Genomic DNA, 22,004 nt, shown 5'->3' with positions numbered 1-22,004 from the left:
AATTATGTCAGCAACTTCAATATCTATTAATTCTCTTTCTGCCTTGGAACGTTTTTCACTCTGCTTTCTTCCAGTTCTCATAAAAGCTTCATCTTTAAAACAATCATCAATGCTAATGAATCTAGTAGAGGCTGGAATCCAGTAGAGGCTGGAGCTTTTACAATTGGAACGTCGAGTCAACAACTACTTGCGCTCCTTACATTTCTTTCCATGCTTCTTCAACCCACTCTATAATAACACTTTAATCTGCATGTTAATAAAGTAACTTATATCGTGGATCTAAAAATGTTGATACACAAAACATTTTATTAAGCAAAAATTGATCAAGGCTTTTAGTAACAGATTTTATTAGTTCATCAATCATCGTCATAATCCCAGCGTATTTATCACTTGATGAAGCTTTTAGTAATAAAACTTTTAATGCAAAAACAGATGGTATAATTTTTGCGCAAATTTCGTCCCTCCTGCCACATTTTTTTATTAAGTTTTCAAATGGAGCAAGAATGTAAACAAGTTTTTCGACTATTCCCCATTGAAGTTTAATTTCATCAAACTCTACTGCATAAGTGGCCAAAGGAACTTTTTGTTCAAACGTTCTTTGTTGCGTTTCAAATGAACTGTTTCAGCGAGTTGAAACATCTTGTTTCATTTTGTGAGGTTCAGTACTTAATTGCTCCTGAATTGATTTTAATTTTGTACATGTTATTGGTGAATGATTAAAATGAGTCGTTATTCCCCTGCATAAAGTTAAAATTTCTTTGATGGTTTTTTGGTAACAATAAGATGAATTTTGCTTAACGGGATTCAAAAGATTCTAAACCTTTTTGTAAATACTCTTTTATATGAATACCTGTGTGATTATCCGGAAAATGAATTACTCGAAGAACAGCAGTTTTTTGGGAAAATTTAGTTGGATCTATCCAATGTCCAGTAATGCTTAAGAATGCGATTTTCGCAGTATCCGCTGTCCAAATATCTGTCGTCAGAGACAAATAGTTTGCCGCGGAGATTTTTATTTTTATATCTTCAAACAGTTCATCATACATGCTAGGGATTACGTTTTGGCTGAAATATGTTCTACATGGTAATTTGTAATTGGGGTAAGCATCTTTAATCAATTCATTAAATCCCGTATCTTCAACAATAGAAAATGGCTGAATATTTAATGTGATAAGTTTTCCTATTATTTTATGGATTCGAATAGATCTAATGTCATCAATATTCCATAGTTTTTTTTTGTTTAAAGCCTGAATAATGTTACTTTGTACTGTATTGGTGGTAGAAGCAACGGAGGTTTCAAAAATAGACGGAAATGATTAAACCTTATTTTTCCCCGCAAGTTCAAACTCTTTGGAGTGCTTTAAAAGCAAATGTTTTACAATTGCTGTAGTTCTATAAGACTTTTTGCACTTGCTCATATGAGGAGTCGTGCTTATATCAATAAACTTCCACGCTATACTTTTTTTATTCATAATTTTTCTTTCAAATAAAATTTCTATAAAGATAATGAAAGTACGTTTGATATCATACGTTTTCTCAATTCAATTATTTTATATAAAACGATAATTTTTTTAATAAAACGCTCGAAATTAAAATATAAAAAATATCTAAAAAATAAATTAAATTAAAATATAAAATATAAATAAAGTATTTACCTTATATCTCAACTTTTATGATTTGTGCTTGATACAAATGAAAAGCGCTGTCAGCAATCGAAAGAAGAAAAATTATCTTGTGTTTTAACAGAATAAAAAGAAGCTATTAAATATTTTTTACCCCATTCATTTTATTCGTATTCTCAAATTATTTTATTTAGCGTTACAGTTTTAGTATCCGTATAAATTTTTTTGCAAAAATATATTTAAAAATATTTAAAGTGAGATTGTTTTAAGTTAATAGAACTTTGTGGTTATCGACTACATAACGCTCATAGAATTTTATCAAGAAGTTTATTGTTTGAAGTTTATTGGTAGAAACTAAAAGAAAAATCAATTTAAGATAAAATGGGCATTACCGGGTACCCGGTAAAACAGCCGATTTCCTGGTCCCCGGGTCCGAACCGGGTACCCGGCACATCTCTAGTTATAACATATTTCCAGCTTTGCTTCTATCAACTACAATGTAAAATATTCATAAAAATACAAATTATATAGTTTTATTTAGATTGATAAGTTTTATTGTGTATTATTTTTGTAGAGTGTTTTAAAGAAACAAAGATTTTTTATGCGTACAGATTGCATACTAATACGATTTTAGGGGTAGGGTGTGTGGACGAAGAGGTTGTTTTAGCCACTCAAAGAAGGTGAATTTTAAGTTATAGTCGGTTTTTTGATGAATTTAGTCGACTAGTTTGGTATTTGACACAATTCAGTTGAGTGAATTTTAGGTTTTAAGGACTCCTTTTTTTTATTTTTAAGAAACGGTACTTTTTACGGACCTAGTTTTAACTAGGGTTGGAAATTTCCCGGAAATTTTCAACCCTAGTTATCACTTATGAATGCTGGCTGGCATCAGGAAAAACCATCCGGCTGAATAATTTTTCATTCAAGTTTTTAAAACAGTTATAATTTTTAGCCTTGAGGACGTCCATTAATACGTCATGCTTCAGGAGTAAGGGGTTTAGTGGTTTTGTGACGACTCATACAGGACTTGTTACGAAAGTGTTACGATATTGTGCATAGGTGGAGAAGAGTAAAGAAAGTGGGAGGGAGAAGTCAAAAATGAATAGAAATTGTGTGACGTAATTTATGGACGACTCCTTTTGTAACGAAATAACTCACGTTTCTGGAAGAAAAAAATAACAATTTCTTTTTGTTAATTAACAAAGCAGCAGTTTATTTATTTTTTCTGCGTTAATTTAAAGTTTTCAAGATAAAAAGATGATTTTTTTTTCTAAATTAAATCAAAATTATCTGAAATTGTTTTTTATTAACTGTTTATCTAATTCTAAGTTGCAACATTTAAAACCGTGTTTTTTTATAAATGTTTTATTTACAGAAGTTCATCTAATTATTCAGCTAAAAAACGTAAATAGTACAATACTTAAATAGAAAACTTTTTATAATAATAATTAAGAAGTTTTACATATTTAGAACAAAATATACTTAGTTTACTCTTATACAACTATTTAAAATATAAGACTTTATTCATTTTTACAGGCAGGGGCGCACAGAGACTTCATGATGCTGGGGTATATTATAAAAAAAGTTTACTGGTTATATATCCCCTCCCCCCCCCTCTTCTTCTAAACATCATCAAAATAAAAATAATAAGAAAAATAAAGGATAATATTTTTTTAAATTCTGTTTTTAAGCCACAGTTCACGAATCAAACAATTAAACACAATAAAGAAAAAAAAATTTATCTGGATTTAATATTAAGTTTTTCTGACGTTATACAAAGACTTTACGAGCTTTTCTAGAAAAGGAGCTTTTATGAAACACTCATTTTAAAAGTTTGTTAATTACATAACTCATCGTAATCGGGGGCACAATCGTAAATTTTTTAAAAAGTCATGTATATCTTGAACTTTCTCGAAAAAAAAAAAAAAGAAGGTCCTGCAGATAAAAAGTAATTGCCCCTTCCCCCACTCCCTCCCTGTGTTGTCGGCCCTGCAAGTATATGTTTCATTATGAATTATAAGTAAAATAATTAAATAAAATAAAATCTAAGGGAATTAAATAAATCAAAAGGGAAGACTAGCAACTTTCAAAATTTGCACATTATAGTTTTATATTCTAATAAAGATAAGACAAATGGTTTTACTAAAAAAAAAGTTGAAAATCGCTACTAGAATAGAACTGTGCAGTAGGGTGCATCGCTTGGTACCATAATTTATGAAAATCACTATTTTTCAAAGCGCGTACTCATTTTCTTATGTAAAATAAAATTTTAATTTGAGTTTCCTTTTAGTGTTTTTTAATTTGAAAACGTTTTGGTAAGGCAATTGACACTTTTAGATACGCAATATATCATTATTTATAACAATTTTAATTTTTTTAGAAAAGTGCAAATTCTAAATTATTTTATTTTTATACTTATGTCAAAGAGCGTTGTTTTGTCAGAAATTGATTAATTTTTCTTAGTGATAAGAGCATGGGAACACCCTTCCCCTCCCAAACCCCCTGAGCCACCTCGGAACAAATAAATTTATGTCATCGTCCCTAATGTAGGGTAAAGAATTTTTAATCTAAAAATTACTCAACCTCATATTTTTTAAATTGCTAAATGGTTTAAAACTATTTTCAAAACTATTTTTTGTTAAATATTTTATTAAAAAAGTACTTCTCATTAGAAGCGGTTTTCAAGTTTTACAGGTTAAAGTTTTGAATAAAAAATGAAAAAAATACAAAATGTATAATTTTGTTTTATTTCTTAGTTAAATTATTTCAAGAACATCTTTCTTTGATTTAAAGGTAGGAATTTCTTCCCTGTGTATCATTCTTGTTCTAACAAATCCATCTCTTCTTTCTTGGCCGTAAACAATGGCAGATGCTTCCGTCACGCTTTTGACGCAGCGTTCTGTTGCTTGAGTGTGAATGCTGAATTTAGGAATTTTCAATGGATTTTCAATGAATTTGGAGACCTCCACTTTAGAAAGATTACATGTAAATATTGGTTCATAAAAATCGTTTACATTCCAAGAAATTAATTCTTGAAGAATAGTAGCGTCAAGGTTAATTTTTAAAGATATTCTTTTTCGAACAGCAGTGTCTCCAAGCTCATTATTTCCTCCAATTTGTAAAACCTTATCAACACCAAACTTTCTTTCATTTTTATTAAAGCTAGTCAAGAGTGAAACCAGAATACACTCACTATGGCTGTACCAAGCCCCAGTTCGTATATAAGGTGTAATAATATTCGCCACATTGACTGGCATTGTCTTAAGAATTTTAAGTTCAAGCAAAATGTGTCTTGGTCCGTCCTCCAGCAGATGTTTGGAAGAAATTTCAAAATAAAGTTTGAAATACATTTTGACACAAAATTAAACTAATATCTTCAAGATCTCCAGCTCACTGTATTTAAGGTTATGATTTCTTGTCCACAAAAACATCAAAGCTATACCTGTTGTACGCCAGCGAGAATGAGAGTGATCCACATTTTAGATTTGCGAGATCCGGAGAAAGTTTTCCTGACTTGATAGCATTTACATATCTTTAACTGATATAAGCATCAGTAGATAAACTTTTTATGTCTTTCTCATCAAGTATTGGAAGCTCCTCTCCATCTGGCAGGGGTGTAAAATTATAATTTATTGTCATATCATTTACATACTTAAGGTTTTTGCAAACTGATCCTGTAAATCCGTCCTTGCTACTTGTCGGACCATCAAGGGATATAATTAAATGTCGTAGCTTGAGTTCATTTGTATGTTTCATGCAAATCGCCCAATAGCATATATGTCCAAACATTTTTTCAAGATGGGCATGAATTCCCCCTGACCATCCTGTGTTGATATTAGTTGAATCTCCACCTATTACTATGCATGATTCAGTTGCATTGTTTTTTTCAAGCACATCATAGAGTGCTTCAGCTATTTTTTTTGCAGGTTTTTCCGAATGAAGGGCAGGCTCTGGTGTGATGTGAGCAAGATAACGTCCAGTTGGCTCCCAAGATACACTTATATGTTCCTCTTTTATGACTCTAGGGTGAAGTTTTCCGTATTTATCTGAAATTAACGTTTTGGTCCAGTCTTTTCTTCCATCATAAGCAATTCCAATTATATTTTCGTTACTACATTTATTAGCTTCAATAATTGTATTTTCTTTCATTACATTATTCTTAGCCCTTCGCATTTTATTTGGGTCAACAGAAAGGTATGACATATTAGGAGAAAGATAACCTGCAGCTATAAAATCTTTTATTATACCAGTGATTATAGCAGCCCCACCAACATTAGAAATATTATATCTTATTGCAGCTGATGCCGCATGTGTTATAGTCATTTTGTTTTACTTTAGACTTGGTTTTTTTAAGTATCTTGTAACCAGTGATGCAAATTTTCCTAGTTTTTTTTCAAGCAACTTGTCGACCAAAGTTTTTGTTTCGTTTTTTAGTTGTGCAGTATTTACATTGTATGTATCATCAGTATCATCAATACCATTTTTGTTTTCTTCATGCAGATTGAAAACAAGTTCAGGATTCTAAATTTTTTAAACATGCAGTTTCTATAATATAACATTATTACTTACCAATATTGGTAAGTAATATTATATATAATAGAATATATAAATTTTAAATTAAAAAAATTTTAATATATATTAAACATTTAAAAGTTAGTTTTAAAGACTTTCTTAGATTGCGGTAATAAATGTTTTAAAACAATTAAAGAATTATATTCATGCTAATTGAGCTAACCTGAAATTTATTAAACTCATATTTTCTTTCATTTTCTTTTTTTCCCTTTTTCTTGCAGCTTCTTCCTGAATGTTTTTCTTATTTTCTCTACTCCGTAGGCGAACCGATTCTTTATAATCACATAAACCAATTTGCATAGTAGAAATCTCTTTCTTTTTAAGCCTCTGATTACGAAGCCAAAGAAGATCAAGTACAGGAACTTTTTGTAATAGAGGGCATGAACAATAAACATGTGCACCTAATTTGCAGTTTTTGGGATCATTGCAAAATGCTGCTGCCTCTGTGCTTATAATGATTGTATGAGTACATGATATGATATCAGAGAGACTATCAAGCTCATTAGTTATTTTGTTGGTTGCTTCTTAGGATGGTTTTGTGTTTTTTAAAAACCTAGATATTTTAAACCATAGTCTGCTTATTTTTTCTGCTATTGATTTTTCCTAAATTGTAACTGGTGGTTTAAACATACTATTTGCTGTGAACCATTGAGCTGTCACCAGTTTAGCAAGTTCTCTGCTTAGTTCTTTTGTAGCAAAGTTACTTTTTCTACATTCAAATTCTATTTCTTTTCTAGAAGTTAAAAAAAATTAATAAAAGCTAACCTTTAGAAGAATACCCATTTGAATTACTGATCTTTTTGTGGGTACCTCCAACAAAACAAACTCTTTACCTTTTCCAACAAAAGTAGACAATTTAGTTGCTAAACTATGTCTAGTTTTCACATTCGACGTATAGTTACTCATTGTTAATACTGTTATTAGAAATAAATTAAAAAATACACATTATTAAAAAGTACTTGTGATTAAAGTCTTTTTTATAAATAACGTTTCTAGTATATAAACAAAGTAAATTTGAATTCTCGGGTATATAAACTGCATAAAATTCTGCTTCTTTCGTTTCTTTGTTTTGAAAATATCTTTCCTTAACAAAAACATGTATTTAAGATAACAATGTATGTTACAACCGTATTGTAATTTTACAATCGTAGTTTATAAAAAAAAAATGTACATGACTGGGGCTAGAAGAAGACAATATTAGTCTTTTCATTAAGCCCCGAAAAAGATGAAACATCACCATAAGGTCAAAATAATAACAAAAAAAATTTTTATCACATAGTTCATTTTATTATATATGTTCAATATGCATAATCGCTGAATATGCACAATACGCATTATAAAAACAAACTTTATGATATTTTGATAACTAGTATTTATTTTTCTAGGTAAGTATTACTCACCTTGAGAATTATACAGTTGTTACAACACATTCTCAAAAAACGGGTAACTATTTACAATAAACTGTAAAATGTATAACTAAAAGTCTCAATTGCCTTACCAAAACATTTTCAAATCAAAAAACACAAAAAAGAAACTCAAATTAAAATTTAATTTTACTTAGGAATATTAGTACGCCGTAATATTTTAATCAAAATGATTTTAGCGATGTACCCTACTGTGCAGCGTCTCATATAAAGTTGTTTTTTTTAATTTTACCGAATGACCGGAAAATGCGGTTACTACAGTTACGTCTGTTTTCTTCAGTAGCTTACTTGTATCTAGATTTTGATTAGCTTACTAATATCTAAACATATAGATATTCGTAAGACTACTAATATCCAAACGACCGCATTTTAGAGCTCTAAAACGATTTTAGATTTTCTATGAAAATGAACAAAAAAATTAGTAAAGCAATTTGTTAAGTATAAACATTAAATGCTTATTAATCATTAATTAAACATTAAATTAATTAAACATTTAATGCTTATTAAAACTAATCCATCAGTATAGACATCATTAAGTACTACTTATCATACATTAAGTACTACCATTATCATACATTAAGTACTACCATCATTATGTACTACTTATAATTTAACTTAATGGATATGGATATACTTAAGCTATAACATACTAAAGTTTTAAGTAGAACATACCTTGAAGTAACTTCACTAAATACCTAAGAATTTTGGAGATATTGGTTTTTCTCTAAAGCGTTTTTGTTTCAAAGTTTAACTCGAGGTTAGATTTTGTTTTTTGAATTTTAAAGTTTACATCGTAGATAATATTACCATAAATAAATTATTATTGTTGTTCTTGCTGCTATTGTTATTATTATTGTTAATTTTATTATTTTTATTATTATTTTTATTGTTGTTGTTGTTTCTGTTTTTGTTGTTGTTGTTGTTTCTGTTTTTGTTGTTGTTGTTGTTTCTGTTTTTGTTGTTGTTGTTGTTGTTGTTGTTGTTGTTGTTGGTTATCAATTTCACTTCATTGGTCATAATTTCCATTAACTTTGTTTAAATATTTTTTTAATACCTTAAATCCTTTTTTAACTTTTTTTTATATACTATTGCTTATTAACAAGCAATTGTTAATAACAAAAAACCAATATCTTAGTAATACTAATAGTATTAAAAATAGTAATTATAATTATGAAAATAAAAGTTAGAATAAAATTTATTCTAATATATATATATATATATATATATATATATATATATATATATATATATATATATATATATATATATATATATATATATGTATATATATATATATATATATATTATACTATTTGTTAAATAAATAGTATTAATGCTAACAGTATTTAAAAAAATATTATTATTAACATGTTAACAATAGTTTTTTAATATTAAGATATTTTTTTTTTTTTTGGAAAATAGTATTTCTGTATTAATTCTACCGCGAGAAAGTATAATACTCTTGAATTATGTGCAGAAATTTATTATTTTTCATATAGAACTTCATAAATGTATTATCATTATTAGTTCTGAAACAAATAAACAAAGTCTAAAACATTTATGTTTTTTATGCTGATAACTGTACCTATTACTCTTTAATGTTGTTTTTTATTGATTTATTTTGGAACGCTCGAAGGCATTGATTATTCAATCAATTATTAAATCTGATATTATTTATTTAAGTAAATCACTAAAATACATCATAACTTTATATTTGATATTTTTAAAATTAAATTTATTTACTGTTTTATTTGTTAGTTTCATTAATTAATTTCATTATTTATTACTCTGAAGTAATTATTCTGAACTAATATTCTGAAATATATAATCTGATGTAAAATGAAATATATATTTTTTTTTTGATTTTGAAATTTTATTTTATAACTATTAAATTCAAATTAATAATAAATAAACAAACAAATAATAAAACACCAAATAGGTGCAGACAAAAGAAAAACAAGGAAGCTAAAAAGAAATAATAATAATAAATTAAAGTTTACTTATAAATTATAAACATATTTTACTAGAGAAAATGTTCAAAACCTTTTGCGTAAATTTGTTTACAATTCCACCACCCCAATCATTATTAAATTTCTTTACTAATGTCAAATTTGTATATTAATTGCTTTTTTCCTTGGATTTCCTTAACTTATATATATTTGCTGTTATTTGACTATTAGATAGCCTAAGTTAATTAAAAACCCCAAAAATTAAAATTTCATAGCTCCTTTTTTATACTTAAACAGTCTGACAATGTAATAGATTTACTACTATTCACAACATTTGACTACAACAAATTTTTATAAATATCAACAAAAAAAAATTTCTTTTTGTTAAAAAATTTAAACATATATTTTTTATTAAGTATTGTTTATTATTTTTAACCTTTCATATTTATTATTTTAAAATAGTATAAATATTTTATAAAGACAATCAATACAATCTTTTATTTAAGATAAAGTTACCAATTCTTGTTTCTCTTGTACAGCATTTTAAAAATGCATCATTTTGTAAACATTTCAAAGCTGAAAGTTGAAAGAAACTTATTAATTTTAATGTTTAAATTGTATTTTAAACAGCTTTAGTTTTATTTTTTCTGGTTTGAAGTTAGTAAACCTTAAAAAGATATATAAAAATCAATAAATAAGAAAATACTATGAATCAAACTAATGATTTTACTGATGATTCTTTGATTCAATCAGTTACAAGTGATATAAATATCCGTAGTAATGTCCCCAGTACCATTTCAGTAAATCATAGTTTTGTTGATTCATTAGAGATTGCTAAAATAAAAAAGGTAAAGGCTGAAAAATAAATTTCAAATGAAATAAATAGATTTATAGTAATAAATTTCAAATAAAAAAAAAAAAGAAAAGAAAAAGATTTAAAATAGTATCTTTTGAATATTTTGTAGAATGATCATCATGATGATACCCAGAAAATCAAATTGTTTGAGGAAGAACGAAGAATTTTTTTTCAAAAAAAAAATATTCAATTGTTGGAAAAGAAATTAAAGCAGTGTGAAGTATTAAAAAGAGAACTTAGATCTGTAATTAAAGTTCTGGAGGATCAAGAAATGCTAATGTAAATATTTTGGTTTTTGGTTTTGTTTTCAAATATAAGTAATCTATATATCTATCTATCTATCTATCTATCTATATATATATATATATATATATATATATATATATATATATATATATATATATATATATATATATATATATATATATATATATATATATATATATATATATATTTAAACAACTTTAAAAAGTATTCTACACAATAGAGTGCTCAATGTTCTTAAAAGAACAGAGCAATTATATTAGTAGTAGAAAATCACTTAACAAATTTTTTTTCCATTTAACACTGTGTTTCATCAACAAAGATTCATCAGAAATGCATTTCTGATGAATCTTTGTTGATGAAACACAGTGTTAATTCGAAAAAAATTTTGTTAAGTGATTTTCTACTACTAATATATATATATATATATATATATATATATATATATATATATATATATATATATATATATATACATATGTATATAAATATATATATATATGTATATATATATATATATTTATATATATATATATGTATATATATATATATATTTATATATATATATATATATATATATATATATATATATATATATATATATATATATATATATATATATATATATATATATATAATATATATTAAAGTTCCTTCCCCCCTTCCCCTCCTTTTTTTTTTTTTTTTTTGGAAAAAAAAATTGAAAAGATATTTTGATTTTGTTAGCATTATTCAAAAAAGTAATGGTAATAACTAAGCATTTTTTATTAATAAATAAGATACAAAACAGTAAGTTATTTGTACAAAATATACAAAAAATTAAAAAAAAAAAATTTTTCCCATGAACTTCTGATTCAAAAATTCAATTTCTCTTGAATTCTTGTCTGGTTACTTCATCAGTTTTCTGGCATGTTTAGCAACTCGGTTAAATTAATGACTCCTTAGTTGATCAAAGGCTTTTTTAAACATTTGATTGCTTTCTTGCATTTTATCTTGATGAGTAAGCTAAGCAGTTCATTGAATGGTGCTTCACTGTTGTGTTGTGAGTGGAACCAAATATTTGCCCATTCTTAGCTGAAGAAGTTGCATGCAGGAGAAAGGATGCTGTGCCATTCTGGTATTAGAAAGAATATTATAAAAATATATATTGCATGTGAGTTCCATCTTGCCTAATGTAAATTTGTGTTTTACCCTGGTGATTCGAGGCCAGCAAAAAGTTGTTTATAATGATGATATGCCTGATATAGTTTATATAAAAACTTGATTTCATCTCACCCTCCAGGGTTCTTGCCTCTGTTAAAATTATCTGTTGTAACAACGTGGAAATTAGCCTGAAGAGAGACAGTTTTCTTTTAATTTGTCAATGAACGAGTATTTGAATTTGCTAGTTGGCTCTTGAATAACAAAATGACATGCTCATTTATTACCTGAGGTAGTTCTTTGTGAATGGCCACAGCAGACTCAATCTCATATTTAAGGATGCCAAGTTTGATTTCAGTTGTCATATTTTTCAGCAGAACTACTTGATACTTTTCCTCTTGCAATCTTTTACCATCAATCTAACAACAATATATGCTTTGAAGTTTTTGAATAATTTTGGTTTTCATTTTCTGTCCTTCTGAGATTACTTGTTTCCAGACACCCACCTGATTTAAAACCTGCACAATATGAATCTGTTCAGCAATGTTTGCTAGAATATCATGTGCTTTATGTGTAGAAATCTTACTTTTCAGTACTAGTAAATCCATAAGTGCTTGCCCTTTGGTATTTCAGTTTGCATTTAGGAGAAGATGATATAGAGGAAGAGTTTAATGACTTGGGTGAAAAAGTAGAGGTTTCAGAATCCTAAGAATTTGATACAGTTTTATGTGTTTGTGAGGATTGCAATTGAGAAAAGGCCTAAGGCTGAACTTTTCATAGTCAGATTTGTTTTTTTGGGTGGATTAATTCTAAAGGGACTTGTTTGACCTTTAAATAACCAATCTTTCCTCCACTCTTAACTTGTCTCTGGTAGAGCTCTTTATCCTCTAGAAACGTCATTAAAAATAATTATATTAAAAAAAAAACTGTTTACATGGTTGGTGACCTGAACCTCAATATTTTGGATTATGACTCAAATAAAAACATTAAACAATTTTTCAACGTCATTTTTGAAAATAGCTACATTCCTGTCATCAACAAACCTACTCGCATAACCAACAAAAGTGAAACTTCGATAGATCAAATTATCACCAATGACTTCATAAATATAAAGATAAAAACAGGAATATTTAAAACAGATATTTCTGATCATTTTCCCATATTCATCGTTGTTCAAAAATATAATAAAAGTGACTGCCAAAAAAATAAAAAAATAAAAACAAGAATAATAAACGACTCTTCAGTTAACCATTTTCATGACCTTTTATCAAGTGTTAAATGGGATGACTTGTTATTGAATCTAAACGCTGATAAAGCCTACGATATATTTATATCAGAATATTATAAATATTATAACAAAGCATTTCCTGAAAATACAAAATTAGTTAAATCAAAAACGTTATCAAATCCTTGGATAACTAAGGGTATCCTTAAATCTTCTAAAATAAAACAAAGATTGTATAATAAATTTCTTAAAAAAAAAACCCTACGTAATGAAAGCAATTATAAAAACTACAAATGACTCTTTGAGTCAATTATAAAAAGATCAAAAAAAAACTACTATTCAGATCAACTAAATAAGCATTCAAATGATCCTCAAGGTACTTGGCGCATAATTAACGAAGTTATTGGTAAAAATAATCCAGAGAGAAATAATTTTCCGAAAATTCTTAAATTCAAAGACAACTATGTTATAGAAAAAGAATTAGTGGCTGAAGCACTTAATAAATTTTTTATTAATATTGGTCCGTCTTTAGCATCAAAAATTGAATCCTCTAAGATCAACTTTGATGCATACTTAGTCTCTAATAAAACTAATATTATGCCTAATGATAATCTAACTGAAGAAGAATTACTATGCGCAGTCTCTTCGATTAAGCCCAAAAAAAGTATAGGCGTCGACAATATAAGTGGTAACATCATTATAAATTCAATAAAACTGATTACAATCCTGCTTTTGTGTATCTTCAACTTATCTTTAAAAGAGGGAGTTTTTCCAGAAAAAATAAAAATTGCTAGGGTGGTCCCTATTTTCAAATCAGGCGATCCTAGTGGCGTTACTAATTATAGGCCGATCTCTGTTCTTACATGTATTTCAAAAGTTCTTGAACGAATTATGTATAATAGACTCTATTATTTCTTAATCCAAAATAATATTTTGTACAATAAACAATTTGGTTTTAAATCTGGTCATTCTACTGATCACGCAATCTTACATCTTGTCCACGATATATTTAAAGGTTTCAATGAAAAAAAATATACTTTAGGTGTTTTCATAGATCTAAATAAAGCCTTTGATACTGTCGATCATTTAATTCTTTTGTCCAAACTCGAGTTCTATGGCATCAAAAATTCTAACTTGGCTTGGTTTAAAAGTTATTTGTCTAATAGGAAGCAATATATTTCTTACGATGGTGGTAAAACGGATAATATGATTATTACATGCGGTGTTCCCCAGGGATCAGTTCTAGGGCCCCTTTTGTTTCTAATTTATGTCAATGACTTATATAAATTTTCTAATATTTTAAACACAACTTTATTCGCCGATGATACGAATTTGTTTTATTCTCATGAAGACATTAATATTTTATTTTTACCACTTAACAAAGAACTTGATAACCTAACCCAATGGTTTAAAGCCAATAAATTATCTTTAAACATTACTAAAACTAAATACACATTATTCCATCGTGTTCATAAAAAAGAAAATATTCCACTTAAACTTCCAAATCTTTTTATTGATAAAAATATAATAAAAAGGGAAATATCGTCAAAGTTTTTGGGCGTACTACTCGATGAAAATGTTACATGGAGAGAACATATAAGTGTTGTTGAGAATAAGGTTTCTAAAAATATTGGTATACTGTATAAAGCTAAACAGGTCTTAAACCAATCTTGTCTTAAATACATATACTTTTCATTTATACACTGTTACCTAAACTATGCTAACATTGCTTGGTGCAGCACCAATGTTACAAAGCTAAGTAAACTTCTATGTAAACAAAAACACGCCATTAGGATTATTACATATGAAAATCGCTTCTCTCATTCAAAAATACTTTTTAGTAAACTTAATATTCTAAATGTTTATAATTTAAATCTCTATCATGTTCTTATATTTATGTTTAAACTTGATAAAAAAATGGCACTATATTTATTCAACTCTTTATTTAAAAAAATAAATCACATATACAGCACAAGATTTTCAAATAATAACTATACTCAATCCAAAACCTACTATTCTGCCACTAAATACTCAATCACAAACCGAGGACCTAAACTCTGGAATACACTTTTAAATAATGATCTTAAACCACTTTCTTCGCTTAATCAATTTAAAACTAAACTTAAGCAAAATCTTTTACTAAACGACAATGAACTAAATTTCTTCTGAAGCGTTTAAAATGAGAGTACTATTATTAATGATTTAGTATTAATAATTGTTTATTACTAAGATTGTGTTTTCTAATACATAAATATGATAAATAATCTTGTCTCTAGTCTTGTTTCTGTTTATTTTTTTTTATTTTTTTTTGTTTTGTCTTTTTTTTTTGTTTTTTTTTTGTTTGTTTGTTTGTTTGTTTTTCTTCTTTATTGTTGGTCTTTTTAGTAAGTAAACTTAAGCGTTAATAAAAAAAAATAATTTATAGCATATGTAACTTTTACGGTTTTCATTAGCATTGTAATTTACAGTATATTTATTACGGGGTTTAGTGACAAGGCAACTATAGTCTTCTTTTTGCCCCTGTCATATATTGTTTTTTATTCATGAACATTGTTATTGTAAATACTATTAACGACGAAAAATATATATAATTAATAATTAATATAATTAATCCTCCATGCTTTTCCATTCTCTATTAATGTTGATGGCATCAAATAACTGAGAAAGTGTTGCAGTGAATTTATCAGATGTTTTTTTTTTAATTTTTGTCATTATTATTTTTATTCAATTGAGTCACAGTTTCTTGCTATTGAACAAAAAAGTGAAATTTTTTAATTTGGCTGTTTGTTGGCATCTGTGTGAGATTTGTAAAGTCAGACAGGTGAATTTGGAGAAGAGATTTTTTATCCAATTTCACCTGTTTGACTTTACACTGTTGCTAGAATTTCTATGAGGTATTTTGTTTTGGTTTAAATGTCTGCACTTTTCTTTCTTTCTTTAAGATTTGCAATTTTGCACTGAAAATGAAATTTAACCAAAATATTCAAAAATATTCCATGATGTTTCAATATATTCAAGAATATACATTATATATTTACACCTGAATCAGAAAATAAATAAAATATAAAATTATAATAAAATAATTGTACAAACAATAAAATAATTATATATAGTGAACATGCTCCGTGCAAAATAAAATAAGATCAACTAAGTCTGTAAATCCCTTGTTTATAAACAGATGTAAACAGCTGACTGAAATCTGCTTAAAAGCAATCTAGATGTCATATAAAAATTCATTGTGAAATTGAAACCGAAAGTCAAATGTGCAATATGTGAACAAAAGGTGGAGGAACTTTTTTTAATTTTTTAAAAATTGATGCTGCTATTGACATCTGCATACAGTTTGTCATCTGCATACAGTTGTTTCTTGAATGACATCAAAATTTTGTAAAAAAAAATTATTATAGTTATTATCCTAATATATGTGTGTGTGTGTGTGTGTGTGTGTGTGTGTGTGTGTGTGTGTGTGTGTGTGTGTGTGTGTGTGTGTGTGTGTGTGTGTAAATACCATCTTTAACTGATGTTTTCATATTAGCGAAACACTTTTAAATAAAGTAACCAAGGTTGAAAAAAAACCATTTTTTCTATAAAAAAAACGAAACCAGGTTTTTTTAAAAAAAACTAAAATATACATAGTTTTTTCGGTTTAATCTCCTTTCTTTTTTACATAAGCCATGTTAAATCAACTTTTTCAATTGAAAAAGCACTCATTTCAATTGAAAAAAGACATTTCAGTAGAGTTATATCTTATATCAGTATTACTGATATAATTCATCAACACATCATTATTTAATGTTCTGTATATAATATTTTAATAGCTTTGCTGAAATTTAGAGAAGGTGAGTTGAAATTAAAAAAAAAATTATTTTAATTCGTCTCCCCAAGGCCACTACAGTCGAGAAGGCTCCTTTAGTTGTGGTTACAGCCCTCTCTCAACTTTATAACTCTTGAAAAAATAACCTTGATGAACAAGGCCACTCTGCGGAGAAACAATTTAAGCGTAGTATTACCAGAGAAGTGGTATTTTTTTATTAAGTGGCTTTATTTGCCAATATAAGTTGACTAACACAGGTGTGGAAACAGGCACAGGCTATTGGCTATCAATTCTGTCAGAGCCTGTATATATATGCATTTATATGTGCATGTGTGTGTGTGTGTGTTATATATATATATATATATATATATATATATATATATATATATATATATATATATATATTTATTTATTTATTTATTTATTTATATTTATACAGTGTGCGAAATTAGCCTCAGCACTGGAGATATGGCGAGATTTTTGCTAAGGAGTTAGTAGTATTTTGATAAATTGCCTTGGCAAAAAGTTACAGAGACAATTTATCAAAATAAACCCATCTGCGAATTGCAACTTATCATGATTTGCAGATAGGCACCTCATTTTTTTTTATTAATTTTTATAGTCATTTACTATTATAGATTTGTTAAAAAAAGATATTAAATAACTTTTAAAAAGAAGACCAATATTATGATAAAAAAATATAAAAGTAATCATTTTAAAACCAAATATTGTATTGTGTTATAAAAACCATTTTTTATTCAATTTCATTTATGAAATTATAAGAAAATACTTTATTAAAAACGTAAAGTTTAAATTTAATTATTAAAATGTTGTCATGGTAATGCCGAGGTAAATAGTACTTTTGTAGTCAAGTCCTCAGCATACATTTGCCGAGACCAAAAAGCTGATTTTTGCACGTTTTATATATATATATATATATTATATATATATATATATATATATATATATATATATATATATATATATATATATATATATATATATATTTTATATGTATGTATGTATGTATAAACATATACATATATATATATATATATGTATATATATATATATATATATATATATATATATATATATATATATATTTATATATTTATATATATATTTATATATATATTAGTAGAAAATCACTTAACTAAATTTTTCCATTTGACACTGTGTTTCATCAACAAAGATTCATCAGAAAATTTTCTGATGAATCTTTGTTGATGAAACACAGTGTCAAATGGAAAAATTTAGTTAAGTGATTTTCTACTAATATATAATTGCTCTGTTCTTTTAAGAACATTGAGCACTCTATTGTGTAGAATACTTTTTAAAGTTGTTTAAATATATATATTTATATATATACATATATATATTTAATTATTTATATATAATTTGATTATTTCAAAAATGCGCTGAAAAATTAAACTAAATTATGAGAAAGTTGAAAAAAATTAAACCTAAAAAAACTTAATTAAAATAAAAGAAACTGTTTTTGAATAACGTTATTGTGTTCTTTTTTTCTCCAGAATTTTTTTTTTAAAGATGCAGTTAAAACTAACATTTTTAACAAATGACACTTATGTAGCATTAATTATAAATTGTTAACTATTTTTTATTATTCATTCATCTGTAATATTTAAAAAGTTAAAAATATTAACTAATGATACTTTATATTAGTTTAAAAAGTGTGAACATTTTTTCCTTTAAAAACACTGAATCTAATCAATATTCATAAAATATATTAGAGAAAAAGTTGTAAACAATTTAAATTGATCATAAATAATGTGTACTTTTACAAATAATAAATAATAACAAAAGTAATTGATGATGTCTTTTGCTATGATTCAATTAAGATACCGCATAAGGTAAGCGTTTGTGTAAAATTATTTTTTAGTAGTAAAATTATTCTTAAATACATATATAAAACAATCAAAACAAAAACTTAAAATATTTTTCAATACTAAATCAATAAGAACTTGCACTTCTCTTTAAACTTATTTTCCTTTAAACTTAAACAAGTTCTCTTTAAAACATTAAAACATGCCAAAAGTAACCCAAAACATTAAACATAAAAAGCCATCCCCATCACCTAACTATTTTAGTATATATATTTTACTAATATTTGTGGTCTGCGAAGCAACCTTCCATCAGTTGAATCTTACCTCTTGCTAAATTCACCAGACTTGCTTGCTATTAGTGAGACTAATTTAAATTCTGCTATTCCTTCCTCTGATCTCAGTGTTGATGGGTACTATCCTTTGATTTGCAAAGACTCCAACAGTCACATGCTTAGCTTGGGGTATACATATGCATCAATTCACCTGAATTATGTTCAAATCCTTTGACTGTTCTTTTATGTGCTTCCATTTAACACCTCTTCACTCTATCAACTTTCTTCTTGTTTTTTATTAGGCTCCTTCTTCCCAAGACTGCACAATTTCTGATCAAATTGACCATGCCCTCTCTCTTTACCCCTCTGTCAATATTGTTATTATTGGGGACTTTAGTACTTATCACACTGAATAGCTTAGCTCTAAAGCCACTGACCTTGCTGGCACTAAAGCCTATAACTTCTGCATTTCTCAATCTCATACTGAGATAGTTAACTTTGCGACTCATTTTACTGACAATCCTAATCATTTACCTTCTCTCCTTGATTTATGTCTGGTCTCTGATCCTAGCTTGGGTTCAGTTTCTCCTTTTTCTTCTCTATGTTGTTGTGACGATGCAATAGTCTCTTTAAATCTTTCATCTTGCTCTTCCTTTTTGAACTCTTCCTATCATCACACTATTTACTACTACCCTAAAGCTGACTAGGATTCTTTTTGTGATTTTCTTTTTGACAGTCCTTGGGCTGATGTCTCAGTTCTATCCTTGGTCCTATTTTTTTTTTATTATCTACATTAATGATCTTCTCGATAACTTACATCTAAATTTGCTCTTTTGATCTTTATGACTCAACTTTATACTCCTGACTCGTTTTTTACTGAATGACGAGTCAACCTTCGCTTGACTCGTCATTCAGTAAAGTTTCATTCTTTTACTGTATCTGACTCTGTATGCTCAAAAACTTTTATTGGTCTAGTTTTTTTCCTGGCACCTCAACCCCTTAGAACTCTCTCCCATTTTCATGTATAGTATATATATAAGTGTGTATATATATATATATATATATATATATATATATATATATATATATATATATATATATATATATATATATATATATATATATATATATATATATATTTATTTATTATATTTATATATATTTGTTATTCACCTCCTCAAGGCCGAGAAGGCCACTACAGATAAGGAGGCTACTTAAAAGTGGTTATAACCCTCTCTCAACTCTATAACTCTGAAACACGAACCTCGACGAACAAGGCCGCTGCGCGGAGAAACAAGTTGAGCGCGGTACTACCAGGGACGTGGTGGGGATCGAACTTGGAACCTCTCGCTTATGAAGCGAGCGCTTTACCACTACACCACTACCGCATATATATATATATATATATATATATATATATATATATATATATATATATATATATATATATAGATAGATAGATAGATAGATAGATAGATAGATATACAGCTCTCGGAATTAGGAAATTGAGGTCGGCATTAAATTGCTGACTTTAAATTGTTAGAGGTCGGCATGAGGTAGGCAATAAAATTTATACACAAAGGCCTTACCATAAAAAATAGAAATAAGGGCGGCAATTTTTTAGATTTGCATTGCTAAATGCTAATCCTAATTCCAAGGGCTGTATATATATATATATATATATATATATATATATATATATATATATATATATATTTATGTGTGTATATATACATATTTTTTTAAGGCTGGTTTAAACCAAGTTAAGAAATAAGATGAGAGTAGTAAAAGAGGCACAAATTGTTTTTAAATACAGAACATTAAATAATGATGTATTAATCGATAAATTAAATAGTTTATGTAAATGCACATATTTAAAAGCATAAAGATGTTTTTGAAAATCAATTTCCTGTATGTACAAATCAATGAAAATCAATTTCCTGTATGTATCTACAGTATGTTATTTATTTTACACAGTAATCAGACATTTTGCCTGACGGGAATTAAGTTCTTCAAAATAAAGCATTGACAGAAACAGCGTGCAATCGAAAGCTATTCCTGACCACGCAAATGATTTTTTTGTTTACAACTTGAACATGGCTGTTAAGATGTTTTGATAATTTAAATGTTTCAAAAATGTGCTGAAAAAAGAAATGTTATGCTAAACATAAACTAGAAAAAAAATTGAAAAAACTAAAGAATAAGCAAAACAGTTCCTTACAAAAAAGAAAACAAATTAACTTTAAAATAAAACTATAAAAACTCGAAGTTAAAATTTCTTTATGTTACCTTTTTAATTGTATTTGAAAAAAATTACTTTAAAAACTTATCTTTTAAACGTTTAATTAAAGTTATGCAAAACGCTTTTACAAATTGCTTTTATTGATTGATGATTATTGATATATAAATAAACAAATTTTATTTAAGTTGTTGAAAAGTGAAATTAAATTATTGAAAAAAAATATATTTTTTAAGTTGTAAAAACATTTTTTTCAAATAGTTGAAAAAAAAAATTGTTTCAACAAGGTAACGTAATCTTTTTAAAATCAAAATTTTTAATCATTTCATGCTTTTATTAGAAAGTCAAGTCTTTTATTAGAAAGTCAAACAACTCTTGTAAAAATAGAAAGAAAATAAAAAAAATTAAGCAATTAAATCATGGGAAGATTTAATTTAACTGTTAACTTATTCATTATTTAAAGTAACTTAAAAAGTAAATCCTTTAAAAGATTATAAGAAAAAAATGGAAAAATGGTTTCAAACGTTTAAAATTATCATTAAAAAAAAAAAAAATTAATGCTTAAAGGTTCTTCATAATGAATGATATTTTTTATTGCATTTAAATTGTTAAAACATCAAAACAGCTGTCATCAAATTGTAAAAAGAATAAAGAAAAAAAAAGCGTCACCAGTTACAGCATGAATAATCTATTTAAAAAAACATGCAATATTAAGTTGAAACTATTTTATTAAAAAACAAAAATCTGCGATGAAATACTCTAAATAATAAGGAAAGAAAC

The 22,004-nt window shown here is 26.7% G+C and overlaps 1 protein-coding gene across 2 annotated transcripts in view; it reads left to right on the top strand.

Moving 5' to 3' along the window:
* The first annotated feature begins 7,872 nt into the window (after nt 1-7,872).
* The window catches only part of LOC100201557 (uncharacterized), a 23,934-nt gene continuing 9,802 nt past the window's right edge, over nt 7,873-22,004 (top strand). The window contains exons 1-2 of one of the 2 annotated variants that reach the window (XM_065819003.1): nt 7,873-8,375; nt 10,533-10,702. In XM_065819003.1, coding sequence (XP_065675075.1) covers nt 10,695-10,702 — 8 coding nt within the window. In that variant the 5' untranslated portion in view covers nt 7,873-8,375; nt 10,533-10,694. Of the gene's footprint in view, nt 8,376-10,174; nt 10,416-10,532; nt 10,703-22,004 lie in introns of those variants that run through there. The other variant, XM_065819002.1, reaches the window with a different exon arrangement.

Source organism: Hydra vulgaris, chromosome 15, assembly GCF_038396675.1.
Source record: "Hydra vulgaris chromosome 15, alternate assembly HydraT2T_AEP".
Classification (NCBI taxonomy): Eukaryota; Metazoa; Cnidaria; class Hydrozoa; order Anthoathecata; family Hydridae; genus Hydra; species Hydra vulgaris.
Note: the sequence above shows the minus strand (reverse complement) of the source record. Positions and strands in the feature narration are given on the sequence as shown.